The 27823-nt window shown below is 45.9% G+C and overlaps 1 protein-coding gene across 3 annotated transcripts in view; it reads right to left on the bottom strand.

The window, feature by feature from the left end:
• The window catches only part of ADGRG1 (adhesion G protein-coupled receptor G1), a 422546-nt gene that overhangs the window by 41320 nt on the left and 353403 nt on the right, over nt 1-27823 (bottom strand). For all 3 annotated transcript variants that reach the window (XM_069654230.1, XM_069654221.1, XM_069654239.1), the window contains exons 5-6: nt 27095-27182; nt 176-320 (exon numbers count right to left, since the gene is read on the bottom strand). In XM_069654230.1, the coding sequence (XP_069510331.1) occupies nt 176-320; nt 27095-27182 (233 nt within the window). The remainder of the gene's footprint in view (nt 1-175; nt 321-27094; nt 27183-27823) is intronic.

Here is a 27823-nt window from a genome sequence, read left to right as displayed (position 1 = left end):
ACACGTCAGGTTACGCACCTGGCCCACCCTCTGCACAAAACCACAACAGCCCCACAAATTTTGCAGAACCAGGCGCCAAGAGGCTGCCAAAATGGCTGCGCTGTCGCGCCACGCAGGACCCAGTTGCATGATATTACACATCACACAGCTATCATACAGAAAGCCCCAGACTTACCAGGGATTTGGAGTCGACCACCAAGCCCCGGTAGTTGCTTGCATTCAGTTTTATGATGGAGGCACAAACCAGCCCGTTCCCGAAGGTTTGATTCTGGCCATTGAAATCCACGGCGGTGAGGGCGGCCTCGACCCTGCGCAGGGACCTGCAGAAGGAGAGAAGACGGAGATTTAACTGAGGCTGGAGCACGAAGCCCTAGCCTAGTGCACTGCATGTGGGTGATAAGGCCCGTGGGGTGTACCAAAAAACCAAGCACTATGGAATCGAAGTGTGAACTTCAAGTCCACTGGATTCCCTTAAGAATTCTGCCTAATATCACTGATCAAAAAGATGTACTTCATAATATAACTTTTTCCCAGGTTACCAATAAACGGTGTTGTTAAAAAAAAAAAAGTATTTTGCCCTCAATGTCATTTTCATTATCATTATTGTGTACAATTAGAAAAAAAAACTCTCCTATCATTCCTGGCACCATGGGAAAAGTCACTCACAGACTGGTGCAACCCACATTCAAGCCCGCTAGAGCCAGAGGTTCCAGCTTTCCAGTCACTGCCGCAAAACACTGGAACTCTCTCCCACCAGCACTGTCAGTGGTAGAACCCCACTGGACCTTCCGCAGAGCCCTCACAACCTGGCTGTTTGCTTAAACCTTATCGTGCTGTAAGACCCCTCGAAAGCCATGCAATATCTGAGCATGCTTCTTGCATATGCCACGCTATGTCTCTGATATATGTACATATAATCTACAAAAAGCAGATGTGAGTAGAAGTGCCTTACCAAAACAATTATGCATCTTATTTTCATAGATTTGTAATCATCCAAATTTTCTTCATCAAAAAACTACAGTCATAAAATGATCACATCACATAAAACATTGTATAAAAAACAACATATAAAAAACAACACACGTAAACCAATATATGTAAGTCTTATTCAGACAGTACAATAAAATCCTCTGTGTGACACTTTGTGACAAGTTTGTTGTGCTTTTCCTCTCATGCTTTGATAAAGCATAAGAGGAAAAGCACAACACACTTTTTTAAAGAAAAAAGGCCCCAGTGTGAAGTGCCACACAGAGGATGTGTTTTTACTGTATGAATAAGACGTACATATATTGGTTTACTTGTGTTGATTTTTATATGCTGTTTTTTATATAATGTTTTATGTGATGTGATCATTTTATGACTGTGTAATTTGTTTGATGAATAAAATGGGGATGATCACAAATCTATGAAAATAAGATGCGAGATTGCATAATTGTTTTGGTTCCCAATCTATAGAGGCACTTCTACTCACATCTTTTTGTAGGTGATATGATTATACCCATGTAGTAAGAAGGTAGTGATACCTACACGTGGACTCAGCCGTTTGATATCAGTATATGTCCGTCATGCCTTGATTATGAATCTAATACTTGCAAACCCTATGTTTTTGAAGATGTCCTCTACCTGCCTACGGGCCACATGTAACTGGTTTCCACAAGCGCCCTGATGTCTGAGGGTTTGTGTGCACTATACAAATAAATAAATAAGTGAAATTGACATACACAATATTGGCGTAGCTCTGGACCTGACAGGGTAATACTTAGGGCCTCGTGATTGAGTGGGGGAAAGCAGGGGTATTTGCAAACTATCACCCTCATTACCGCCCTCTCCATTACATACCTACCTCCTAAAGTCTTCCAGAGGAATACCACCAGCAGTAAATGCCACTGGGTTACAGGATGGATGTTCACACCACATGTTTCCCTTCACTTCATAGGTGGATGCATACATTGTAAAACGTCCCCAGAATTCTTCAGTTTTTTACTGTGCCTGACACAGTGACATTGGAAGGGGATGAGAAACCGAGCATCTCTGATGACCCCCTCGTCCCTTTTCATGTGCAATGCACAAAAGGGTTACAATAGATCATTTTCTGCATTAAAAAATGTGCAGCAGCGGTCTTGCACATTGTTATGCACTATCCATTTTCGCCATTAAAATGAAGGTGTGAAGGGATGGAAAAACAATTGACAAACAGAAAGCAAGTGCTATCCCAGCAATGCCACTGCGGCTACTTACCCCAGGCGCAGTGGTAAAGCTTGTGCCATTGAGTAGATGTTTTGAAATGCCAGCAGCAATATCAATAATTACCATTGGCCTTATGTGTGCCCACTAATCCATCCAGACCGCGCTGTTGCCCTTGTAGCCCCTTTTAAAGTCTGAATGACCCCCATGGGAGCGTGTCAGAGGCCCTCAGAACTCATACTGTGGAGTTACCCCCAATATATCAACACGAGGGGGTACATTGGTCAAACGATGCGAGAGTGATGTGAAAAGGCTTGCTTATATTGTGTCCTTGAAATGGAAAGTCCTGCACCTGTGAAACACTCCCATTTAGGCTCATGGAATGGTGCATTACTGTTTCCGTTCGCACTGTGTACTGGTACACTGACAAGGATGTGTCAGTACCCGGGCGCCCCGATTGCAAAGGGCCTTGAGGCTTTCGCCCCCGTCAGAAAAATCCGGGGAGTTGCGCAACTTGATGGTGAGGGGCAACCTTCGCGCCATGAATGACAGCCGAAAGGGCTGCACCCTGAGCGGGTGGCAATGCCCTTTCTTTCACATACTCTTTCCTCTAGTGACTTATTTTACAGCCTTCATCAGACACAAGAGAAATGATTCGCTCACTGGCAGGAACGGGGCGGGGCATCTACACGTCAATGTGGAATTCCCATCAGCTGTAGCACACTAGCATTTCCTCATGTGTCCCACGCGCACATGTATACACAGGTGTGTGTGTGTGTGTTTTTTGTAGTTGTTTTCTTTTAATAAAAGCTGTGTTGTGAGCCTTGCTAACATTACAGTACAACCTTCCTAAAACATAATCAGTTGCACTGTAACACTATTTAATTAAACTGAAAAACTCCCGTTTATTTACATAACTGTATGTATATTTTTTGTGGGTATGTAATTGTATTCACTTCACTTGTGACTATTAGATGCATGACTGTATCAACAACTGACTATGAGGAGGTGATCTCGTCACGCATGTATAACTCAAAAGTCAAAAAAATGTATCTTGAGTTGGACCATGTCAAGTGTGAGTTTAGATTCTAATCACATTGCATTCTGGTACTTGTGACCCAGGCCCGGGCCGCATGAAATGCGGAACGATAGAGGGCCTGGGAGTTTAGGCGCGGGGTAGGGGGAAAACGGCGCAAAAGCGTAGGGAGGGGCATCCGAATGGCGCCACAAGAAACAAAGGCCCAGGAAGGGCAGGAAGCAGCACCTGGGTAGGTGCGAAATATAACAGGAGGTCAGGGGGTAACCCGGCCGCCCCCAGTAAGGAACAAAAGGCCGGGTGGGTATAAGTAAGCCTGGGAAAGGAAAGGCGGCACAAACCAGGTAAGAGCTCACCTCTCTCGGGTAGGCTCTTGGTACCTGGAGAAGGGAAAGGAAAAACGTTTGCTCTTGCGGGCTCACATGCTTTGGACCCTTCAATAAGCGGAACTCTTGCGGGTTCACGCATTTTATACAGCGTTCGTCGCTTGAGACTAACACGGCAACCGAGACGACACCGGAGCGAGCATGAGGGAGAGTCGTTACAGTTGCCAAACGCAAACGGAAGTGGGACCGGCAGAATTCAGACGAGAAAGATGGCAGACGGGAGAGCGAAGAGGGACCGAGAATTCTCAGAATGGGCAAGAAAAGCAGAGAAGGAGTATGGAGCCCAATGGGTGCTGGAAGTAATGCAGAAAGAAGAAAGGGCGAAGGCAGCATCCCCCCTACTGTTCATCGAACACAGCAGCAGCGAAGGCGAGGAAGAAGTGCCACAAGGACAGAAGAGGGGGAGAACAGAGTCAGGAAGAACGGAGGAGGAGACGGGGACGATGGTCAAGAGAAAGAGGAAAGATAAAAAGAAAGGTACTGTGAATAATAATGTTGGGAATAAAATAGTAAAGATGTTAAAAAATTGCGTCACGGTTTCGGGTAAGTCACCCAGAACCAACGACAGGAAGAGCAGACGGGGGAAGAAAAGCAGGGAAGAATGGTTGGGAAATTCGTCAGAGGAAACCAGCAGTGAGGATGAAGAAAGGGATCCTCTAAAAGCTTGGGTAAAGTGGAAAGGAGTGGTGAGCAAGGAAAAGCAGAGTGGGTTAGGGGGGGCAGGGATAGAACCCAAAGAGGCCCCGGTTCCTACCCCACAGGGGGCACCAGTTGAGCCCAAGGAAGTTCCGGTCACGACACCGCAAGGGACACCAGTAGTCCCAGTGCCCCAAGGAGCGCCAATTGTAGCGACGCTGCAAAACGCAACGGTAGGCCCAAACATAGGGCAGGGGCAACAACATTGGCGGCAACGGTAGAGAACGAGGCACCACTCATGACGAAGTATGGCAGGCCAACCATGGGTAAAGACGCACAGGGCAGGTCAATGAAAGCGATGGCCTGGTACATAAATGACAAAGTAAAGGAAAAAATTTGGAGAAAGGAGTTGATCGATATATTTACATTATTAGATTGTCAAAAAAGGGGGATGAATGTAGCAGTCGAAGACATGAAGGAGGACGAAAAGAGTTTACTCAAAAAGGGGCCAGTAGTTAGGAACTTTGATAATTGGATGTCGGCCTTTACCATAATGTCGACAATCATATTACAGAAATTCCCAGAGGATGGGGTAGCGTTAGTTGCTTATCAACAGAGGGTGCTGAAGGTCCACGCAGCGTTTGGTGGGGACGCATGGCTAGAGTACGACCATGAGTTCAGAAAGGAGATGGACTGCTTCCCGGACATGGGCTGGGACGAGGAAAATTTCAACCTCTACATCTTTAATGTGCTGAAAGAAAAATGGGATTCCAAGGAGCGGAATACAGGTGGGCAGCAGAGAAGGCAGTACTGGCAGAGCGATTACAAGACAGATTACAGATCTAGTAACAGAAGATACGACTCCAGTTACGACAGATACAGGGAACAGAGTTTTCTGAGCAGAAATTTCGGGCCACAGAGAGCATGGCAGAGCAGCCTGCCCCAACAACACAAGGTGGGGGCAGTGGGAGCCCGGGTACGGCTCGAACAGAACCAGGGCAATGCAGGAGCTTTGAAAAAGGGGTACCATGCAGCTGGGGTTGGAAGTGCAAATTCAGCCACAAATGCGAGAGATGCAAAGGAGACCACAGCAGTTCCAAGTGCACAAGGGCCGCAGCTCCGAGCGGCAGAAGAGACGAGACACAGAAATAAGAACTGGAGCAGGAAAGGGGCCACGCCGGTAAAGATCGAGAGAATGGAAAAGTGGCTCCGAGATTACCCCGATCAAGAAGCAGCAGAGCAGATTAGGCGAGGCTTTAGGGAGGGGTTCAGCATCCAGTTCACCGGCCAAGGAGCGCAAGACATTCCCAGGAATCTGAAATCAGCAATTGAAAACAGAGAGATAGTGACCAAGAAGATCAGGAAGGAAGTGGAACTAGGGAGGGTGGAGGGCCCATTCATGGCCCTACCCTTTGAAGAATTCTTGTGCTCTCTGCTAGGGCTGGTGCCGAAGAAAGAGGAAGGGGAATACAGGTTGATACACCACCTATCCTACCCCGCGGGGGCCTCGGTGAACGACGGCATCGCTCAGAGCGAAGCAACAGTAACATATTCAGATTTCGAAGACGCAGTGGGATTGGTCAGAAAAGCAGGGGAAGGGGCATGGATGGCGAAAGCAGACATTAAATCGCCTGTTGCCAGTCAACAGCGGATCACAAAAATGGCTATGTATGCATTGGGAGGGGGAATACTTCATCGACAAGTGCCTCCCAATGGGTTGTGCCATCTCGTGCGCATATTTCGAGAGGGTAAGTTCATTTTTACAATGGGCAGTGGCACAGGAGATGAGGGAGTCCATGATGGTGCATTACCTAGATGATTTTTTATTTGTCGGCCTCAAAGGGGCAGACATGTGCAAGGCAACACTGGACAAATTCGTAGAAATAACGAGTGAATGGGGCATTCCTCTGGCAGATGATAAAATGACGGGACCAACACAGGTGATCCAGTTTCTAGGTATAGAGATCGACTCGAACAAGGGGAGGTGTCGGATCCCAGAGGACAAAGTGACGGAGCTACTCAAAACAATACAGGAGCTACGAGGAAGAAACAAGGCAACCGTGAAGGAATTACAAGCACTGGCAGGGAAACTGAACTTCGCAGAAGAGTCATACCGCAGGGAAAGGTGTTCCAGAGAAGGATCGAGTGGAGGCCAGAGGTGCTACCAAAGGGCACCACAGGGTCAGGCTAGGGGAGGAATCAAGAGAGACTTAGAAGTTTGGGCTGAATTTTTGGTGAACTTCAGGGGTACAGTGATATGGCGCTCGCCAGTGAACGAGGAAGGTAGAAGAGTGTTATTCACTGACGCAGCCGGTGGTTTTGGTTTTGGAGCAATACTGGGGAGAAAATGGTGTGCAGATGAGTGGCCTGAATCATGACAGGTGGCGGAATGGACAAAGAACATAACGCTACTAGAGCTCTTCCCGATATGGGTCGCGTTATGCGCATGGGGGAAGGAGCTAGGCAATAAGGAGTTGGCGGTATGGTCGGACAACATGGCAGTAGTGCATGTGTTAAACAAGGGCAGTGCATCATGAAGTCAGTGTTGGAATTCATGAGGGCAATCACACTGGAAAGCCTGAAATTAAATACATGCATAAAGGCGAGGCATATCGCAGGGGAAGAAAATGTGGTGGCTGATGCAATCTTTCGTTTTCAGTGGGAGAGATTCAGGAAGCAGACACCGGACTCCGACAAGGAATAGACGCCCACGCCACGAAAGGCATGGGTCCCGTTGAAGGCACTAGAAAGGAAAGCACAGTTGGCCTCAAGGTCGACTCAAAAGTGGTGGAAAAAGAGTGGAAAAAAGAAAGGGTCATCGACAAGCTGACCAGGAATGCCCTGACATACAAGACAGGTAAGCAGTACGCAAAGAGTGTAAAAGATGTGTTGTTGGAAACAGGTGTAAAAGTGGTGGAAGAAATATCAAAGGAAAAAATCTGTGAATTACTGGAAGGGGCATTTGCCAAAGGTAAAAAGAAAAGCTGGGCAGCAGCGCACCTAGCGGCGGTGGCATATACCGCAAAAGTGGGGGGCGTACCGGACCCGACTGACAGTGATAAGATAAAATATGCGATGAGGGGATGGGCGAAGCTAGAGGGGAAGAAGCCAGATAGCAGAAGGCCGGTCAATTTTGGGAAGTTGATAATTTTACTGAAAGTGCCACCAAATACATGCAGTAGCACATACGAAACTGCGCTGTTCAGGGCAGCATTTGCGCTAGCGTACTACAGGGCTTTCAGAATAGGGGAACTGGTGGCCAGGAATACGATAGCAGGAGACGGCCAGTATGGGCGACAAAGGTATGTCAATAATGCTAAGGAAATCTAAGACAGACCAAACAGGGAGGGGGAGAGCGATAGATCTCAATTGCATCAGAGAGAAGGACCACTGTCCCAGATGCATCACCAGGGAATTTTTAGATCTGCGACCAGAAATTGACGGGCAGTTATTGATACATAGGGACGGCCGCGCGCTCAGCAGGTATCAGTTTCAGGCGGTATTGAAGCAGGCAGTGGCAAAGGCGGGATGGGATCCAGCCGAGTTTGGGACACACTCTTTCAGGATAGGGGCAGCAACCTCTGCGTGGGCGGGGGGCCTGGGGACGAAGAGGGTGAAACGAATTGGGGGATGGAAGTCGCAATGTTTTAAGAGATACATAAGGGAGGAACTGATTTGATATTTATCTCCCCCGTTTCCACAGAGGTCGGATCCTACAAATCGGCCTGGATAGTGGGGCACTCTTTTGTGGCCCGGGCAGGCAGGTGGCTGGAAGAGGTGAATCAAGGATTACATTTCAGGAACACAATTACGTCATGGTGGGGCCTCCCGGGGATGCACTGGGTGGACATCCACGACAGGCTATCGGACTTAATAGGTTTCAGGGAACCCCCCCGAGTACCTGGTTATACATTTAGGGGGGGGAACGATCTGGTGAGCAGAAACAGGGGCAAATTGCAAAGAGAGATCTGTGAGTCACTGCATAGCTTGGCTCGCAGCTGGTGGAAGACAGATTTTTATGTCAGAAATAACACCTAGAAGGATCTGGCATGGGGCACAAAAGAGACATGCGATTGAGATAGCGAGGAAGAAGTTAAATAAATCAGTAGAGAAGTACTGCAAGAGTACAGGTCTACATTTCATAAGACATGGCTTACACCGAAGCAACCCGGACATGTTCCACCAGGATGGAGTGCACCTATCAAAGGTTGGGATGGGGTTTTTTTCCGACAACATTTTTAGGGCACTCCAGGCAAGAGGCTGTAGGTAGGGGGCTTTTGGGGGGGACCTGAGTGGGTGTAAAGGACACCCACTCAGGTGTGGCGGCATGTGCCCAGGAACGAAGGCTCAGGGATAACAAAGACTCAGAAGGAGCCTTGAGCGGCTTCGGAACTGGACACAGTGTGCCCAAAAGCATATGTATATGTAATGATTTGTTATAATGGATTTTCTGTAAGAAAAGAAAATGCCTACGGCCTACAAATTTTCCATACACACAAAAGTTGTCTGTAATTTATTATCAGTTAGGGAGCTGGTAAGAGCAGCAAGGTGAACCCACAATACTCAGCCTATAGGCCTATGTTCATTGTGATGCTAAGTAAGGCACCCGTCTTTGATTTTACTGGAGATTAGAAGCATGTTTGTGCTGCTCTTGGGTCATACATATGTTGATGTGTGCATGGATGTATTCTTTCTGGGAATTATGGTATCTGTCCACAAAGCCTGCAACCACTTTATATCAACTGTAGCCTTCTCCATGTCTGGAAACCCTGAATCCAATACTGCAATGTGAACACGACTTAAATGTCAATATAGTTGCACCTCCTGGAAAATCGACTCTGTGCACTATTTCACGGTCAGGAACTAAGCACTGTTAGCCTCTTTACAGGGACACGGTACGCACACCTGCTGCCAAGGGCCATTGGTTTCTTTTCTCATGACCTATGCAGGAACGTGGCCCTGTGAAATTAACCCGCTTAATAGACAGAAATAAATGTGCTATCTTCTGCCGAACAACAGTAATCCACATGCAAAGTAACCGCGGCGACGTCACTGCCAGCATCCTTGAAATAGTATTGCTACTGGTGTATGAATAATATGCCGACACGAAGTCCTCAAATCATGTTTGGGACATTCTGTCATTCTTAATGCGTGCCATTGTGCATTTCTCTTCACATGAAGCATTTAGGACTTGAAGAGTGTAATATGTGGTGAGCCTGGGTTGGTTGATTACTTCACACCTGGCATTGGATAGGTTATGAGATGATGTGATCTGTGCTATAAGTCTTACTACTACTACTACTACTACTACTACTACTACACACACACACACACACACACACACACACACACACACACACCACTAGAGCCGTTGTGATGAAGTCCCCTGCTTAAAGTCATTGTCACAGGCATGTATCTTGTTGTTATGCAAAATGTGAAACACATTTGCACTTGAAATAATCAACATTAACACTTAACAGGAAGTAACGTCATAGCAAAAGGCCATTTCTGCACTATTTGCGGTTTCTGCTGCACTAATAAATAAAACTCCTGCCCATTAGAGGTGCACTGCGGCAAACAAACAGCTGTTATGAAAGGAACATGGATTTGCAGTCTAGGAGGCCTGCTGGAGAAGCAGCTAGGGCACTACACCATCTGAAGGCCCTCATGACTCTCCCAGCGTCTTTTGTTGCCAAAAAGTTCCCAGACTACTAAAAACAAGTATTGTCTCGGCTCAGACAGGCAAATATAATTATGGAAAGTTGCTCATAGCAATACCACTGGTTATTATTAATTTATAATATTTTATCCATCACTTTTCAATTTTGATGGAAAGAAAAATGCTATCAATAAAATGCGTTCTAACAACTGCATCACCCACAGTCTTGTGCCTGTGCTGTCGCAACCCGGTGATATCACCCTGACGTCACATGGGTCAAAGGGTGAGCCATAAGACTCATAACCCACCTGAGGGCAATTTAAAAGTCGGCTCCATCGGATCAGGAAATTTCGAATTCACAAAGGAAATTGTGGAAATAGGTACAGAACGTAACGTTGTTGGTTTGATCCCAGCACCTATGTCAGGTGCACTCCCAGCCGTGGTACTCTCAGTTTAAAGTTGTAACCATCTCAATTTCTTTTAAAACACCCCCTTTTCTTGTTTTCAACATTCATTTTAATCACCCCTTATTTCCGCAATCAAGGAGTCCATAAACAATTACAACACTGTGAAGCTTGAAAATGTCTTACCGGGACAAGCCAACTAGACATCTCTGTGTATTGCCCTACTTGTCTTCAAATCACAGAATTGTTTCACACACGCATCTTCTGAATAAAATGTGCAAGTGTGCATGCATTACACTGTTTCAGGCTTATTTTATTTATGTATTTATTTTAATTTTTGTGACGCGCCAACATACCTGTGGGCCTCAGGGCGCACACAAAGACAAGACAAAGACGGCAGAAGAGGAGAAAAGAGTCGATGAGTTATTCCAAGTTTAAAAAGTGAGTTTTTATGGCACGTTTGAACACAGTATAGCTCTGGATCTGCCGTATCCGGGCTGGAAGTGTGTTCCAAAGAAGGGGACCCTGAGCATCCAGAGTGGTACCTCCAAATTTGGCTGTCCTGAATTTGGGGTGTTTAAGAACGATCGCAGTGGATGAACGAAGATTCCTCACATTAGGCTTAGTGCTAATACGAGCTGACAGGTATCTAGGACTACTTAGACTAAGGCATTTGTGGGTCGTAGTGAGCATCTTGTGTGTTATACGATGTTTGACTGGAAGCCAATGAAATTTTTTCCTAAAAGTGGAGATATGTGTTCGACAAGATTGATTAAAGATATTACTCACAGCATTATTCTGAGCCACTTGTAGTGATTGGATGTTAGAGGCTGTGGTGCCCGCTAGGAGACTATTTCAGTAGTTTAATCTCGAATTAATCAGTGCAGTCGACAGGAGAGCACAGTTCTCTTCCGAGATGAATGGGCAAATGTATCTTATTCTCTTGTTTATAAGACCGCAGCTGGACTTAATGCTTGAAACGTGGGATTTCATGGAGAGTTCTTCATCAAGAGCAACTCCTAAGGTCTTGAATTTCTTTTGGACGGTGATAATATTGTCAGCAATATGGAAACTAGCATAGTTGGAGTCAAGTTTAGTCCAAGTATTTTTAGATGCCACAATGAGGTGTTCGGTCTTTTTGTCGTTCAGAGCAAGAGAGTTGCAGGCCATCCAATCTTGTACGGCTTTATATATTTTTTTGATGGTTTCCACATCACTGCTATAAGAGCCACTCAACTGTATGACTACCTGAGTATCGTCAGCATAGTTTGTGTATTGCACTCCTAATTTGTTTAGGAGGTCAAGAAGGGGACAGATGTATAGATTAAAGAGCAAAGACGACAGACAGGAGCCCTGAGGATTAATAGGTCTGAGAGATCAGGGAAGATTGAATATTGCCAACGCAAACCCTAACCATTCTGGGACCCAGAAAGGAAGCAATCAATCTGGATGCAATTACAGAGCAGTTAGCGACCTCTCCGAGCCTTGACACCAGTAAGCTGTGATCAACTAGGTCAAAGGCTGTGGAGAGATCTAATAGCATAAGCAGTGCAGCTTGGTTTTTGTCAGCTATGCTAGCTAGGGTGGATTTGAGATCTAGCATAGCTGTCTCAGTCCTGTGACGAGCTCTATAGCGCGACTGACGGGTTCCCAGGATGTTATGTTTTTCAACATGGGCCTGTAACTGTAGGTAGGCAAGTTTATCAAGTATCTTGAGGACAAAAGGCACGTTTCTTATGGGCCCATCGTTGTCATTGTTGGCTGGATCAAGGTTTTCCTTTTCCAATAAAGGTGTAATCCATGCCGATTTTAACAGGTCCGGCACCAGACCCTCGTCGAAGGAGAGATTTACCAGTTTGGCAATCCATGGAACCAAGGTTTCCAAGGACTCCTTAAGAATGCTTGTGGGACAGTCGTCGGCAGGACAGGAAGTGGCTTTAAGGTCTTGTATGATTTTGGATACTTTGTCTTTGGTGTAGTGTGTGAATGAGAATTGAGGGATAATGTTTTCACTAGTGTTGGACGGAGTGGTATCACTAGCAGTTTGCGTCGATGTTACGTTGCCAAGGGCTTTTTGGATTTTTTCTTCGTGAGAGTCGATCTTGAGTAGAAAGGCATCATGAATGCCCTGACACCACTTATCATCCTTGATGATATTGTTAGTGGGTGGAGGCTGATTTTGAAACTCCGCTAGGATTTTGAATAGCTCCCCAGTGTTGGATTGTGCATTCACAATTCTTTCATTATAGTGTGTGGCCTTAGCCTCAATGATGAGTTTTTTGTAGCTAAGGATGGATTTTGTGTAATTTGTTAGGCCTACTTGGACTCAACCTTTTAGCCTTCCAAAGTAGGCAAAAGGAATACCATTGAGTTTGGTAATGATCACATAATTTGAAGTGCCAAGAGACGATTCAGTTTCCATAGTGTGCGAAGTAGAGGGTCCGCATAGTATTGTTATTACCAGTCAGCATCTCCTAGTTATGTTTTGTTATGTTATTGTGTTTTTTACCCCACACTACTGGCATTTCCATGGTCCCCAGGCGCTCTTGCAGATCGGTAAAGGAAGGGGGTTCGGGAGGGGTTAGTGGGATTGAGAGGGAAAAGTGCAAGAGAGTTTTTATGTGCTGTTGGTAGCTTCAGTTCGGAAAAAATTGTCACTGTGTGCTAGTTTGTTGACGTCTGGTGTTTGGTGCGTGGTTGTATGTGGGTGGTTTATGCTTTTCCCGTGCTTTTTTAATTTTTTGGCGGATGTATGTGTCTGGTTTCTTCTGTGTTGGAGGGTGGGTGTGCAGAACACTGTAGAGTTTTTTTAGTAGGATTAGTCGGCGGATGTCTGAGTCTTTTTCTGCAGGTCGGGTTGATCCGCTGGGTTAATATTCTACGGTGTTTGGGGTTGGATGCTTTATTTCTTTTGGTGGTCCTGTTTCAGGTTTTTTTTTTTGTGTTCTGTTGGTGATTTTCCTTTGCTGATGTTTCGTCAGTAGCTTGGTAGTTGAAGAGACTTGTTTTTAACAGGTTCCTGAATTTTAGGTGGTGTTCTGTTGTTGGTATTTCCTTTGGCAGCAAGTGCCAAAGTGTCACCGCTATGCAGCAGAATGCTGATGCCCCAAATTTGTGCTTTGCATATTGTTTTGGTTCAAGGCGAATGTCGTTGCTTGAACTTAGTGACCGTGTTGGATGTAGATGGAGATTTTTCCCTGTATGAATTCTGCTCCTTGGCCGCAGATTGCTCTGTGTGTTATGCAGTGTGTTTAGAAGAAATTGTATTTTTTGACTGCAAGCCAATTTAGGGTTCTCAGTGCTGGTGTGATGTGTTCTCTCTCAGTGAGTCTGAGGACCAGTGTTGCTGCTGCGTTCTGTACTCATTGTAGTTTTTGTACAAGGTCTGCTGGCATTCCGAGACAGATGCCGTGGGCGTAGTCTATTCTTGACATGACGAGAGAGATGACGGCGAGTGTTCTGTGTGGGAAGGTGAAGAAGGGGAGATAGTTGCTATCACATGCTGCCAGAAATATAGATGGCAATCGCAGAAAGCGAGATGCACTCTTTCTGACAAACAGCTTTTCCTGTGCTTTTTTAATTTTTTAAGGTGTTATCATTAGGATCCTTCCTCCAAGCTCTTTCGAGAGCTCTCTTTTCTTGTTTGGCAGCAAGGATTTCATTAGAGAACCAAGTGTTCTTTGTGGTTTCAGTCTTTATTGCCTTCATTTTCAATGGAGCAAGATCGTTAACTGCTTCTTTGATGTTAAGTGACAGATGGTTAATAAGTTTCGAGGAGTCAACAAAGTTATCTAGGGATTGAAGCTTAGTAGACAGCAGTGTGGCTAGTTTAGGGGCTGTTAGGTTTTTCAAGGTTGTGAGACATTTTTTGAATGCGTGGGTGGGCATTATGTTTAGGAGGGGGGAGGGTAATGAAATCCTAGCCTGGATAAGAAAGTGGTCAGACCAAATAAGCGGTGCAGGCGTTTGCTATGGAGGATACACCGAATGAGGGGCTTTGGAATGTTAATGGTGCCTTCCCAGTGAGCTGGGACTTGTCAGGGAACGGGGTCATTAGCACTCTCCATTTCACACTTGTGTCTGCCCCAGCCCAATAATAAAATATACTACATCAAAGAAACAGACTTGTGTAATGACCTGGGGCCTGTGAATCCACGATACGGCTATACCATCACATTGCTTTAAAGCCCTGGTTAGTACCAACCTGCAGTATGCAAAAAACACAAACCCTTTTGTTAGGATTTCACAGAGGCAGGCCTCTGTGTTTTACACACCTGAAAAGCACCCTTTTCTGTGTTTTTGGGAATGAGGATGCCTACCACACAGCATTTTAAGTCCCACCAGCCCACCATAGGGAGTGCACTGTTTCCTGTGAACCTTCTTCACTAGGAAAATGGAAAGGCTCCATTAGAAAAGAAGGTGAAGTATGTAAAGTGGACACAAGGTGGCAGCCTAACTCCAGGAAAATCTTGTTTGTTTTTCTTACAGAGATGTGATTTAACAGGACGTCCTCTCACTGATTTTAGAACAAACATCTTAGAATAGTAACAGGATGCTTCTCCCGGTCTCCAGGGTGTTTACGTGAAACTCACACTTTACGTGCACTTCTGTTTGTCAGAAAGAGTGCATCTCGCTTTCTGCGATTGCCATCTATATTTCTGGCAGCATGTGATAGCAACTATCTCCCCTTCTTCACCTTCCCACACAGAACACTCGCCGTCATCTCTCTCGTCATGTCAAGAATAGACTACGCCCACGGCATCTGTCTCGGAATGCCAGCAGACCTTGTACAAAAACTACAATGAGTACAGAACGCAGCAGCAAGACTGCTCCTCAGATTCACTGAGAGAGAACACATCACACCAGCACTGAGAACCCTAAATTGGCTTGCAGTCAAAAAACACAATTTCTTCTAAACGCACTGCATAACACACAGAGCAATCCGCGGCCAAGGAGCGGGATTCATACAGGGAAAAATCTACATCTACATCCAACACGGTCACTAAGGTCCAGCAACAACATTCGCCTTGAACCAAAACAATATGCAAAGCACAAATTCGGGGCATCAGCATTCTGTTGCATAGCGGTGAGACTTTGGCACTTGCTGCCAAAGGAAATACGAACAACAGAACACCACCTAAAATTCAGGAACCTGTTAAAAAAAAGTCTCTTTAACTACCAAGCTACTGACGAAACATCAGCAAAGGAAGATCACCAACGGAACACAAAAAAAACCCTGAAACAGGACCACCAAAAGAAATAAAGCATCCAACCCCAAACACCATAGAATATTAACCCAGCGGAACAACCCGACCTGCAGAAAAAGACTCAGACGACCGCCGACTAACCCTACTAAAAAAACTCTACAGTGTTCTGCACACCCACCCTCCAACACAGAAGAAACCAGACACAAACATCCGCCAAAAAATTAAAAAAGCACAGGAAAAGCATAAACCACCCACATACAACCACGCACCAAACACCAGACGTCAACAAACTAAAAACAAACTAGCACACAGTGACTGTATTTTCCGAACTGAAGCTACCGACAGCACATAAAAACTCTCTTGCACTTTTCCCTCTCAATCCCACTAACCCCTCCCGAACCCCCTTCCTTTACCGATCTGCAAGAGCGCCTGGGGACCATGGAAATGCCAGTAGTGTGGGGTAAAAAACACAATAACATAACAAAACATAACTAGGAGATGCTGACTGGTAATAACAATACTATGCGGACCCTCTACTTCGCACACTATGGAAACTGAATCGTCTCTTGGCACATCAAATCATGTGATCATTACCAAACTCAATGGTATTCCTTTTGCCTACTTTGGAAGGCTAAAAGGTTGAGTCCAAGTAGGCCTAACAGATTACACAAAACACTCTGCACAAGGTGCACAGCCCACTGAGCTCTCTTAAAGAGTTCTGAATACTTGCGTAAAGTTGAACCTAAAGATAGGAAAACATGATAGCTGACATGATATTTACCACAGCCCAACAAAATGCAAGCAATCTGGGTGCAACCCCCCCACCCCTGCCGAACTGCCAACATCACAGTACCAGTGCAGGAACAGGGCTAGATTTCCCTGGATCTAATTGTCTCCCGTGATCCACAAAAACCAAAAGCCCATGCCTGTGAACCATACAACATGGCACCAGCAGTGACCAGATGTTCCCAGCGTGCTGAGCCTAACCTCTGAACTCAGAGGTGCTCTGTTCTACTTGGCTTCTCTGTTTTGCATTTAAATGCATTAAGGTGTGATTAATGTTAAGTGGTTGCAAACAGTGAGTGGATAAGGGGTGTGACTATGGGCTGTGACATGTCCATGGAGAGGTGCAAATGGTTGTAAGAAATGAGAGAGGTGGATAAAGCCATGTCAAACAATAACTACAAGCAGGTGCTATTATCATGCATTTCTTTCACAGTTCAGTTGTAAAAGTACAGCTTTAAAGCTGAGAGGAGATTTTCTTCCACACAGGCTACTTTGTATGTTGGTACTTATAGGTTTCCTTCAGGACGGAAAAAATTAAATAGAATTGTTCTCATATTACTCAAGATGTTACTATAATAATGATAATGTTGGGATGGTTTATTATGTGATTCGTTGACAGTTCAACTCATCTCTATAAAATAGCATTTTCTTAGCCCTGTGGATTTTTACAAGCGTATCACTTGCCTGCCTTAACTATACCTTCTCTCCCTGCCTCCATTGCTCCCGCTACTCTTCTTCAGCCGGGCCTCGCACCGCAGGGCTTCTTCGAGAACTCTTTTCGATTTCCAGCACCACAAAGGGCGAGATTTTGGCTAGTAGCAGACCTGCTTAGAAGTGATTTATGAGATCTTATTTTCAGTCTTATTTGGGGTTATGTTTGATTACTGGGGTTTATACTGTGCTCTGCCACCAGTTTCAATGAGCTCCAGGCTTTCTAAAGTATCTAAAAGAGAAGGGCATGGGTTAGTTAATGGGGAGAGAAGAAAAATTCAGCTTAGCTTTGATTTGAACCAGGGGTGGCTTGTCCATAATGGGCAAGGGGGCGCCAACCTGCCAGCACCCTCAGCCATTATGGGGGAGCTGCGGGCTAAACTGTCAAAGGAAAATGTGGTTTCCCTTTGACAGTCTATGTTCCCCTACGTGCATGCCCAATATACCATGCAAGGCAGAGGGCGTCTTGCTTACCATTCCGACATGCGGTTCCACAGCCTGCAGCCTTGAATGACCCATTGAGGATGCAGGCTGTGGAACTGCATGTCGGAATGTACGAGAGGCGCTCCTGTGCCTCCCCACACATTCAGTCTTAATGGAGTGCGGACAAAGTGGTGCTCCGGCTCCTATGTGCATGCACAGGAACCAGGAACATACTGTGCTTCCAGGTTTCTTTTCTTGCACATGGGAGCCAGAGGGCCTTAGTCAATGGAGGCAGCATCTAAGCAGGAACAACATACAGACTGGATTTGAAGGTAGGTAGAATTTTGTATTTATATTATGTGTATGTTGTTATGTGTGTATGCATGCATGTGTGATTGAGAGAGTGTATGATGCATGGGTGTTTGGGTATACATGTGAATGAGTAAGTGTATGTTGTATGCATGCATATGTGAATAAGCAAGTGAATGCTGTGTGAATGCAGTTTGAAAGTTGTGTGAATGAGCAAGTGAATGCTCTGTGAATGTATGTTTGAATGAACGAGCAACCGGGTGAATTTGTGTGTGTGTGCTTGTGTTGGGTTTGTTCCTGTTCATTTGTGGGGGGGAGTGGGACTGGAGAGGGAGACATTTTAAACCGGAAATCTATGATAAAACAAGCATGATAACTTTTATTATGTGGCTAGACTGGCCTTTTGGTGCTGCCGTTCTAGCCATTTATTACTGAGGCATGACATTTTTTACAATGCATCTGTGATAAAGCAAGATAAATGTTAATACATGGCTATACTTGCATTTTGGTGTAGCCAGTCTAGCCATTTCTTACTGTGGCATGACATTGTTTTGTATTTAGATTTCTTTTGTATTATTTTATCTAATAAGTATCATCAACCATCAAGCCTCTGTGTATATACTTGCAATAGAAAAATCTGGGTAAAACGTATGTCATTGATTGAGTAGAAAACCTGAAACAATGAAAAACGTAACCCCCCAAACCCTTCTCCCGCAACTTATTGCACTGCTGTCAAAAGTCAAGGGTAAATTACACAGGAGGAGCATAGTAAATCATCCAAACAACCTTCTTTTTATCCTCAGGAAGTCCGGTTTTGTCTTTGGTTGTGTTAGTTATTTTCTTTTCAGTGGTGATTTATTTATTTATTTTTACATTTGTATTTGTATAGCGCGCTAAGCCCTAAGGTGCTTTTTCCTGATAAATTACTTGTAAGGAGAAAAAAAAAAGCCTATTTGCAGTAAGAGACACATTACATATTACACACCACTGTATGGACAGATCAGATACAGCATAGGTTCAAATTTTAAGTAAATAGTAACATTTTTAGAGATTTCCGGAAGGCCCAGTAGGAGCTTTCCGCTCGTAGAAATGGCAGGGGCAGGTTCCACTGCTTGGCTGTGATGGTAGGGAAGCTTGCGCCTCCAGCTTTCGCCCGTTTGAATTTGGGCTGAGCAAGGCGATGGGCATAAGCCAATGTCGTTAGTCTGAGTGAGGTAGCTCCAGTCATTTTCTGCGAGACGTAAAGGAGGGCTTCCTCTGAAAGGCATCTGTGAGTGATCGATAGTGTTTTGAATCGAATCCTCTTTGCGGATGGGGAGCCTGTGGGCCTTTCTTCGCGTTACACTGATGTATTCGATTTTGGGTATGTTCAGCACTGCTCTGAGGGCATTGTTCTGGATGACCTGCATTTTCCTAATATTGTTTTCTGAGGTGCCTGCAAAAAATGCATTGCAATAGTCAAGTCTTGAGCCAACAGTGGCTCGGGCAATTGTAATGGAGCTTTTCGTGGATAGGAAGGGTCTGGCTGCATTAATCAGCTTGGTGGTGTAGGCGGCAGATGATGCGATGGAACTCACTTGGCGTGTGAGGGAGAGTGTGCCATCCAGGGAAACTCCTGGTGTCTTCACTGACTGTGAGACTGAGATTGGGAAGCCCTCGATGACAAAGGCGCAGTACTGGGGGTCAAGATTTTTTATCAATGCTGATGAGGTCACCAGGAGGCGCTCTGTTTTTTCATTGTTTAGGCAGAGATGGTCTGTGGCCAACCAGGGTTGCATAGTTGGGTAGACCGAGTTCAGTGAGGTTGAGTTAACCAAGTAGTTGCCTGTGAGCAGGAGCAGGATGTGTATGTCATCCACATAATTAGTATATGATACGCCAATGGATCAAGGAGGACGAAAAGGGGTTTCTTGAAGATATTGTACAATGTTGGTGAGACACAAGAACCTTGCGGAACGCCGCAAGAGAGGGGTGCAGTAGGGGCATTAAAGTTATCGGCGAATACTCTGATGGATCTCTTGCTGAGGAAGGAGGCGATCCAGGAAGTGACTTCCGGCAAGGAAATTGCTCCCAATGTAAGATGGTGGCAGAGGATATTGTGTTTCACCAAGTCAAAGGCCACCGATAGGTCAAGAAGGAGCAGTAGGGCAGGCTTGCCCTCATCTCTGATGTCATGCAGCTGATTCTTGAGGACCAAGAGAGCAGATTCTTTACTGGGGCAAGGATTCCCAGGATGTGATTGGCTTCCAGGTAGTGCTGGATTTGCCTTAGCTAGGACTGCAGGGCACATGTCTCCCTTGCATCTCGAGGGTTTGAGGCCTTTTAGAATAGTTTTGACCTCAGTGTCGGAGACATAGCCAAAGCAAAACATAGGGAGGTCATACATGTTGGCTGGAGGGGAGGGCATGGTAGAGGGAGGCAGGTTGCCTGGGGGTATAAGCAAATATTGTTTCAAGTCTATTCTGTTTTGGAGGGTGTTGATTTTGGCCAGCATGGCGTTTTGCCTCTTCGAGCACCATAGGTCATCTTTGGTCATAGTGGCTGGAGGGTTGGTGGGGCTTTCAAGTTCTCCAAGGATAGCGAAGATCTCCCTAGTCTCATATTTCACATTGGCAATACAGGTGTTGTATGACGTGGTCTTGGCTTGTAGGATTTCATGTTTGTAGTATTTTTAAGCGGATATGAACTCCAGCTACCTCTCCAAGGTGGGTGACTTTCTCCATTTAGCCTCAGCTAGCCGTTTGAGGGAACAAAGTTCATAAAAGTCCTGGGTGAGCCAGGAGTTCCTGTGGACAGAGGGGTTGGACTTTCGAGGTATTAGTGGGGCAATGGCGTCAATAGCTGTATTTAGGGTAGTGGCGTATAGATCGGCTAAAGTCTTAGGGTCAGTAGGGAGGTGAGATTGAGGTAGAAGTGTGCTAAGCACTGGAGCAAGGCGCTCCTTGTGAGGTTTCTCGAGCTGCAGGCCAGAGTAGGGGGCAGGAAGGGATGTGGTAGCAGGGGAGTGTCCGATAGGGGACAGAGAAAAGTGGATCACGTGGTGATCATACCAGGGGCACGGGTTGTTGCTGGAGATAGTAGCCTGGCAGCTGAGGTCAGCAATCCAATCCAGAATGCAATCTTTCGAGTGTGTGGGAGCACAGATTCGGTGCACGAGGCCTTGTGTGGTAAGTGCATTAGCTACTGACGTGGCAGTGGCGTCGGTGGGGTCGTTGTATCCTAGATTCAAGTCTCCTAGGAGTAGGGTTTTTGATGTTGGCTTAATGTGCGTATATAAGGTGTGGAGCAAGTCCTCCTCAAAGGTCGGTGCCGGGCCTGGGGGACATAAATAATATGCATAGTCATAGTCTCAGAGATGGGCAATTTGACTGTGAGGGTCTCACAATTATTGTTTAGAGACGTGCTGATTGTTCTGAAAGGCAGGGAGTCTCTTGCTATTAATGCAACTCCTCCACCCCTGGTGTCTGTCACAGCGAAGGATGGTAAATCCCTGGGGTACAGCTATTGAGAGGGCCGAGCCTGAGGCAGGGTGTAGCCAGGTTTCAGTGACGGCAAGGATGTCTAGGCATGGAGAGAGAATCAGGTCATTTATGTCCAACGCACGTGCAGGGATGCACCTTGCGCTGATCAGGGCGCATTGGAGTGGAGAGGTGCATAGGGAGTGGTTAGAGAGGTTAGGTGAAGCTGTTGTTTTTCAGTTCAATGCTGATACGATGGCTTACATGGTGGGGGGTTCACCAGGTGGCTTGTGGGGGTTGGCAGTAAGGCTGGTGGCATGCGTGGATATGGCAGAGTCTTTGTGAGAGGTGGTCCTTTTAGTTCTAGGCCTGAGGTGAGTGACACTGCACCCACTCAGGCGTTTGTTCCTGATTGTAGTAGGCTGTGGATGAGTGGGGGGGCTCTGGTTGTTGGCGCTGCTATCGGGGTCAGGTGGCAGATTAAAGACTGCCAAGGTCAGATCTCTGGGTGAGGAGTCAGGAGTGTAACATAGGCGTTGCCTGAGGTGCAGGTTTCTGGTGTGAACCTCTGGTGGTTGGGCAAGGTGTGGTAGGTGGATGGATCGTAGGTGGGATAGGCTGGGATTTACTGGGCAGCAATAATTATGCAAGCATAATAAGTGGTATTACACAGCTAGACTGCATTTTGGTGCAGTCAGTATAGCCATGTCTTACTTTGGCATGATATGTTTTACTGGGCATATATGATAAGGCAAGCATGACAAGTGTTGCTACATAGCTGGATTGGCACTTTGGTGCATCCAGTGAAGTATTTTCTTACTGTGGCATGACATTTGTTACTGGGACTCTATGATCAAAAAAGCATGTTATGTGTTATTACATGGCTATACAGGCATTTTGGTGAAGCCAGTCTAGCCATTTGTTACTGTGGCATGACATATTTTACTGGACATCTATGGTAAAGCAAACATGGTCAGTGTTACATGTTCAACATGTTTTATTATTATTATGCTCTTACGTGCAGGTACTGGCAATTATTGGCAGTGCCAACTTAGCCATGCTTTCTTATAGTATCATTACTGGTATTATGCGTAAAGGAAACATGACTATTTTCTTATATGGGAATAATGGCATATATAGGGGAAGCCAGCATGGAAATGTATGGGCACAGCCAGTGTGAGAATTGTTTATGCTGGCATATATTGTGGGGGAAGGCATCATTAAAATGCGTTGGGAAACGATCCTGTGAGCTGTTGGTGACTTGCATCTACTGGATGTTTTCATGAGTTACAAAATCATTTGCAAACTGCCTGGCTTTCTACCCAATTCATCACAGAAAGTGTGCTGTGTAATGCACCATTTTAACCTTTTATTCAAAATATGTTCTCAGGGAGGGGGGGTAGACCACCCCCAAGCATTGGTAAGCGCTACCTTGCTACGCTCAGTGGCACTTGCATATTTTTTGCAAATATAACCTGAGCTCTGCTTGTGGGTCTGTTCGTAGGTATTCAGTGTCAAGTGCATAGAGGCGTTTGTGTCCAGAGGGGAGCAAAATGCTTCCACATTGCTAAGATTCATTGGCCAAGGCAGCTACATGTAAGTTAGTGTAGAGGTGTAGTACTCTTTATTTGATTTCTGTTGGGAGGGAACATACACTGCTGTATGGGAGTGATTTCGTTGGTCTGCGTGTATTGTGTACGATCATAGAAGTTGTATGAAGTGGTTAGTGGAGGGCCCTGTGAGACATTTAGAGTCTCCACCAAAAGTGTTGTAAAGCATCTTCCATTCACTGGGAGGCTAGTTTTTAGAGGAGCCGTGAAAGATAGCTCAGTGAGTAAAGCATTCACCTATGGCATGGCTGGGGTTGGAACTCGGGCAGGGCCAACTTCTTAGATGGATAAACAGAGTACCTCTTATAGTGCCTAGAAGCAGGAGAGAAAGAAGTACGAAGCTTCTACACTTTCATTATAGCTTACTCAGCAGTTGCATGAGGAGTGTGGCCCTTCACATCAGTCCACCTCCTGTGACCACGGAAAATAACTTTAACTGGGTTATTTGGCGGACTGCCATATCACCACCAGCCCAGACAGTAGCAGTCGGCAGCACAGTGTTCAAACCCAGTGCTGGTCACTGGGCCGGCTCTCGCCGGATCTGAGATCCGGCACCAGATGTGTAGCCGGATCTCGGGATCTGGCCAGAGTTAGCTGCCCAAAACCCCTGCTCTGCGCTGGGAAGAAGGAAAAAAAATTGCGCCCACGAGCAAACTAACTTCCTCTGGTGACCCCATGCAAGAGGTCACAAGAGGAAGTTACAGTCCTCAGCCACGACCGGGTCCTCAGCCACGACCCGGTTTATTTATTTATGCAATGTTTGTCGGATACATGGACCCAGATTATTTATTTATGCAATGTTTTTCAGATACCTGTACCCGACAAACATTGCATAAATAAATATATCCGACAAACATTGCATAAATAAATATACTGGCATGCAACAAACATTGCATAAATAAATACCCCTATTAACATCACACACCATGCAGCCACCCAACTGCTTTCAGAGTGGAGCTGCAGGAGCTGTCCGGGTGTGGTTCAAGTAAAATAAAACGTTGCTTATGGCGAACAGAAATCACTGTGTTTGAATAGTACCCACGCGGAAGTTTTTTTATTTATAAAATGGGACGCAAATTGCATATTTTAAAGAATATTTACTCAGCAACACTGGTCAAAACTATTATCAGCATAGTGAAGTAACTCATCACCAGTGCCATGAAAGTGGTTTAAAGTGGAATTGATATTTAGTTTGGAAAAGAAGCAGCATGAAAGAAATAGAGCTGTTTGAAACTATTATTTTGGACATTTCCTTTGATCGGAGGTCAACTGGCAGCTCCACCCCCACTTAACCTGCCTCCTCGGGCACTCCCCCCCCCCCAACTCCACCCCCACCCGGCCATTGTGGGATCCCCCACCAATTTTTCCATTTCCACCACTGTTAAAACCCATGCCCTATTTCCCTCTAAGGGCATCACTGTGAACTCCTCTGCATTCAGAAAAACTTTACAGAAAAAAAAATAGCTCCTTATATGTTTAGGAAGGCCTGTTCCACCATGCAATGGATTTATGTTCTCTCTTAAAGTCTCTGGACCTGAAGACCTTATTCTTCAAAGAACAGTTGGCTCGTTGTGCCACTCAGCTCTACCATCTGCTGCCGCAAAGTCCCTGCTCTCATCCGGGCAACCTCTGTGAACCCTGCACCCTAGCTGTAACCCGGTGCCACCTGTGCACAGCACTGGGTGGCTTCCCAGCTAGGTTTCCCATATACACACATTAATAAAGATGACACGAAAAAGACAGCTCTGTGCATGGGTAAAGGCAACAATAAAATAAACTTGTTACCAGCATATCTTTTTATGTAGTGCTTGCAACCTCATTTCCTGCTGCTTCAGAGCACTAGCGTTATTATAACCCAACGTGATGTAGTGGTACTCAACATCTGAAACCTAGAAGGATCCAAAAAAATCAGTTGGCCCTCCTGGCACTTGAACCTGTGGTCAGCTGTAGGAACACAGATCTCAGCAGCAAGTGCTTACCTGACGAGACCTGCACATGAACATGAGCTGTGCGAATGCAGCTGACTGGCGGCTGGAGGAGGTAGATACTGCAGACATAAAGGGCCTCGTCACAAGATGGCGGAATTATGAACATGAGCTGTGCGAATGCAGCTGACTGGCGGCTGGAGGAGGTAGATACTGCAGACATCAAGGGCCTCGTCACAAGATGGCGGAATTATGAACATGAGCTGTGCGAATGCAGGTGACTAGTGGCTAGGCATTTATTTACAAAGGCGGCCGGAGGAGGTAGATACTGCAGACATCAAGGGCCTCGTCACAAGATGGCGGAATTATGAACATGAGCTGTGCGAATGCAGGTGACTAGTGGCTGGAGGAGGTAGATACTGCAGACATCAAGGGCCTCGTCACAAGATGGCGGAATTATGAACATGAGCTGTGCGAATGTAGCTGACTGGTGGCTAGGCATTTATTTACAAAGGCGGCTGGAGGAGGTAGATACCGCAGACATCAAGGGCCTCGTCACAAGATGGCGGAATTATGAACATGAGCTGTGCGAATGCAGCTGACTGGCGGCTGGAGGAGGTAGATACTGCAGACATCAAGGGCCTCGTCACAAGATGGCGGAATTATGAACATGAGCTGTGCGAATGCAGGTGACTAGTGGCTAGGCATTTATTTACAAAGGCGGCTGGAGGAGGTAGATACTGGAGACGTCGAGGGCCTTGTCACAAGATGGCGGAATTGCAAGTGCTTATTACCTTTACTGCCCAGTCACGGTGCAGTAAATCTGCATTATATTATTACTTGTTATTCTCCATATATATGACTCCTTTGCATGAACTACCGCTGGAGGTAATTCCACTGTGGCTAAATACTCCATTTTTGTTGATGAACTACCTCAAGCTATATGTTGGAACTTTTATTTCCGATTTTCCTCAGTTCTGGCAGAGCAGTCATTTTGTTGCCACAATTTTGTGCAGTTACTGCAATATTCATAATGCCACCTTAAGTGTCACAGTGGGAACTTAGGCTAAATAAGTGTTACTGTATGGTTTTTCCCCTGTATGTGTACTTCCTGGCATGATGGGCAAAGAAAACAGTTGGTGATCCGATGCAGCCCAAACCAGCATGGGGAAAAGCCGTGGAGGGTGGGATGCTGGCGCCAACAGTAACCGTCTCAGTTTAATGGCTAGTCCACGGCTTGCACCAGCGCTTTAAGTGGGCTGGGGCTAGCCAGGTCAGAGCTCCAGCAATCTCCAAAAATTGCTCATGAGCTGGGGTGCCACTGTGGCTCCTACAGCCGCTGTTAAAAGTACCAGGATCTTTTCTGACTGTGCCCTACATTGTGTAAAGGGATTTTCCCTGCGCTGGGAAGGGAGCGCTAAATTTACAGTATGTGGATGAGGTCACCCGATACAATGTTGAGTGACCTAAAATACATGTTTTCAGGAATTCAATATGTATTGTTTGGGGCAGGTGGCCCTTTCCTATGTCAACTGACCCTGCTTTATGCCATTACCTGTGCCCTTTGGTCACGTCCCCTTCGAGTGCCCCCTCGATTTCGCATCTCACCTAAAGAACTGGCTGACCCTGTGTGTTGCACGTTTGCTGGTCTACAGAGAACTCTCTGTTCTGTATCCTCTCTCCCAGACACCACAACCCTTTCCATCTGTCTCTCCTCATACCCTGCATCCACATGAAGAGAAAGTGTGTTCTATAAATTCCCATGTTTTTCCTCACTCTTAACACATGTTTTGTGTCTGTTTTTGTTAGGTTTAACTAGTGTTTATCCCGACGCAGGGACAAATGTGCTTTCAAATGCACTATTCTGGATGTTTTTTCACATTTTCTTGCGGGGAGAACCCCCACACCCCTACTAACAGGGGGTTGGCTTGCTCGTTACATTTGTCAGCACATTGTTTCATGGGGACATTTTGAAAAACCTTTCCAGAGCCACTTTTGGTTCCCAGTCGAGTAAGTGTCCTGTGCAATGCTGTATTTCACATTAAGTACTGACAATGGGGGGTGACAAAGCTCCTAGGTGACCTGAGCGTCACAGCAGAGTTTAGAGAGGGCTGTCAGCATGAGTAGAGGAGGGTGTAGGTGAGAGCTCTCCTTGGTTCTGGGTGGAGGGCGAGTGGGTTCTTTGCATGAGCCAGAAGGCGTGTCTGCCCACGCGCTACGCCTGAAGCATTGGAGGGGCACACATGCTATGCCCATACCCTGAGCAGTAGTGTGGAGGATTTCCAGAGGGTGTAGATCAGGGTAGCCTGGTGAGCTCGGGCTCCTGTTCCTCGCCCTGCAGGCAGAAAAGGTAAACTTACGCTTGTGCTCTCCGGGTGTCGACTGGAGGCGCGTCTTTCTGGATTAACTTTCCAATCGTTTTTACTTCCTCTTGAACAACTTTTAAATCTGAAAAAACACAAAACGTCACAGGTGGTGAACGTGTCAAGTAAATGCAGCATGCTATACAACAAGAGTCGAATAAAGAAATGTCATTAATATAAGATAGCGCAGAGCGAAATCATATTGAAGTTGGAGAAGAGAGTCTGATGATTTCAGATGTATTCAGTCTTCAGTGGGCACTGCCAGGACCAGTGGTATCATTTTATCACTATCATAGTAACAGCGGAAGTGGCATAAGAGCACTCTTCATCCCTCAATGAGATCACAGGAAGTGACATCACATGATCTGTAGCCTGATAAACGGCAAAGTATTTTTGCAAACCAATCTATATTCAAAGTTTGAGGCACAAACAGGCCTTGCAACACGAATAACGATAATCAATAGTCAGACTGGCCAAATTGTGAAAGCATTCACAGTGATTCCAAGAAGCCAAACATTGATATTGGCTGTGAGCTTTAGCTACCCCCCCCCCACACAGTATGCCAATGGAATGTACACATTCCGGAGAGTCCCCGCGCTTCTTTATTCATGGTCATTTTGGCATCTGAATTTCATTGGCAATTATGTATACGAGTCATAATTGACTAACCCACACCACTCAGCCTTCGGAGTCACCAGTATTTTATTAAATCAAAGGGGTTTGGGT

The sequence above is a fragment of the Ambystoma mexicanum genome, chromosome 1p (genome assembly GCF_040938575.1).
Source record: "Ambystoma mexicanum isolate Mex_15411 chromosome 1p, UKY_AmexF1_1, whole genome shotgun sequence".
Lineage (NCBI taxonomy): Eukaryota > Metazoa > Chordata > Amphibia > Caudata > Ambystomatidae > Ambystoma > Ambystoma mexicanum.
Note: the sequence above shows the minus strand (reverse complement) of the source record. Positions and strands in the feature narration are given on the sequence as shown.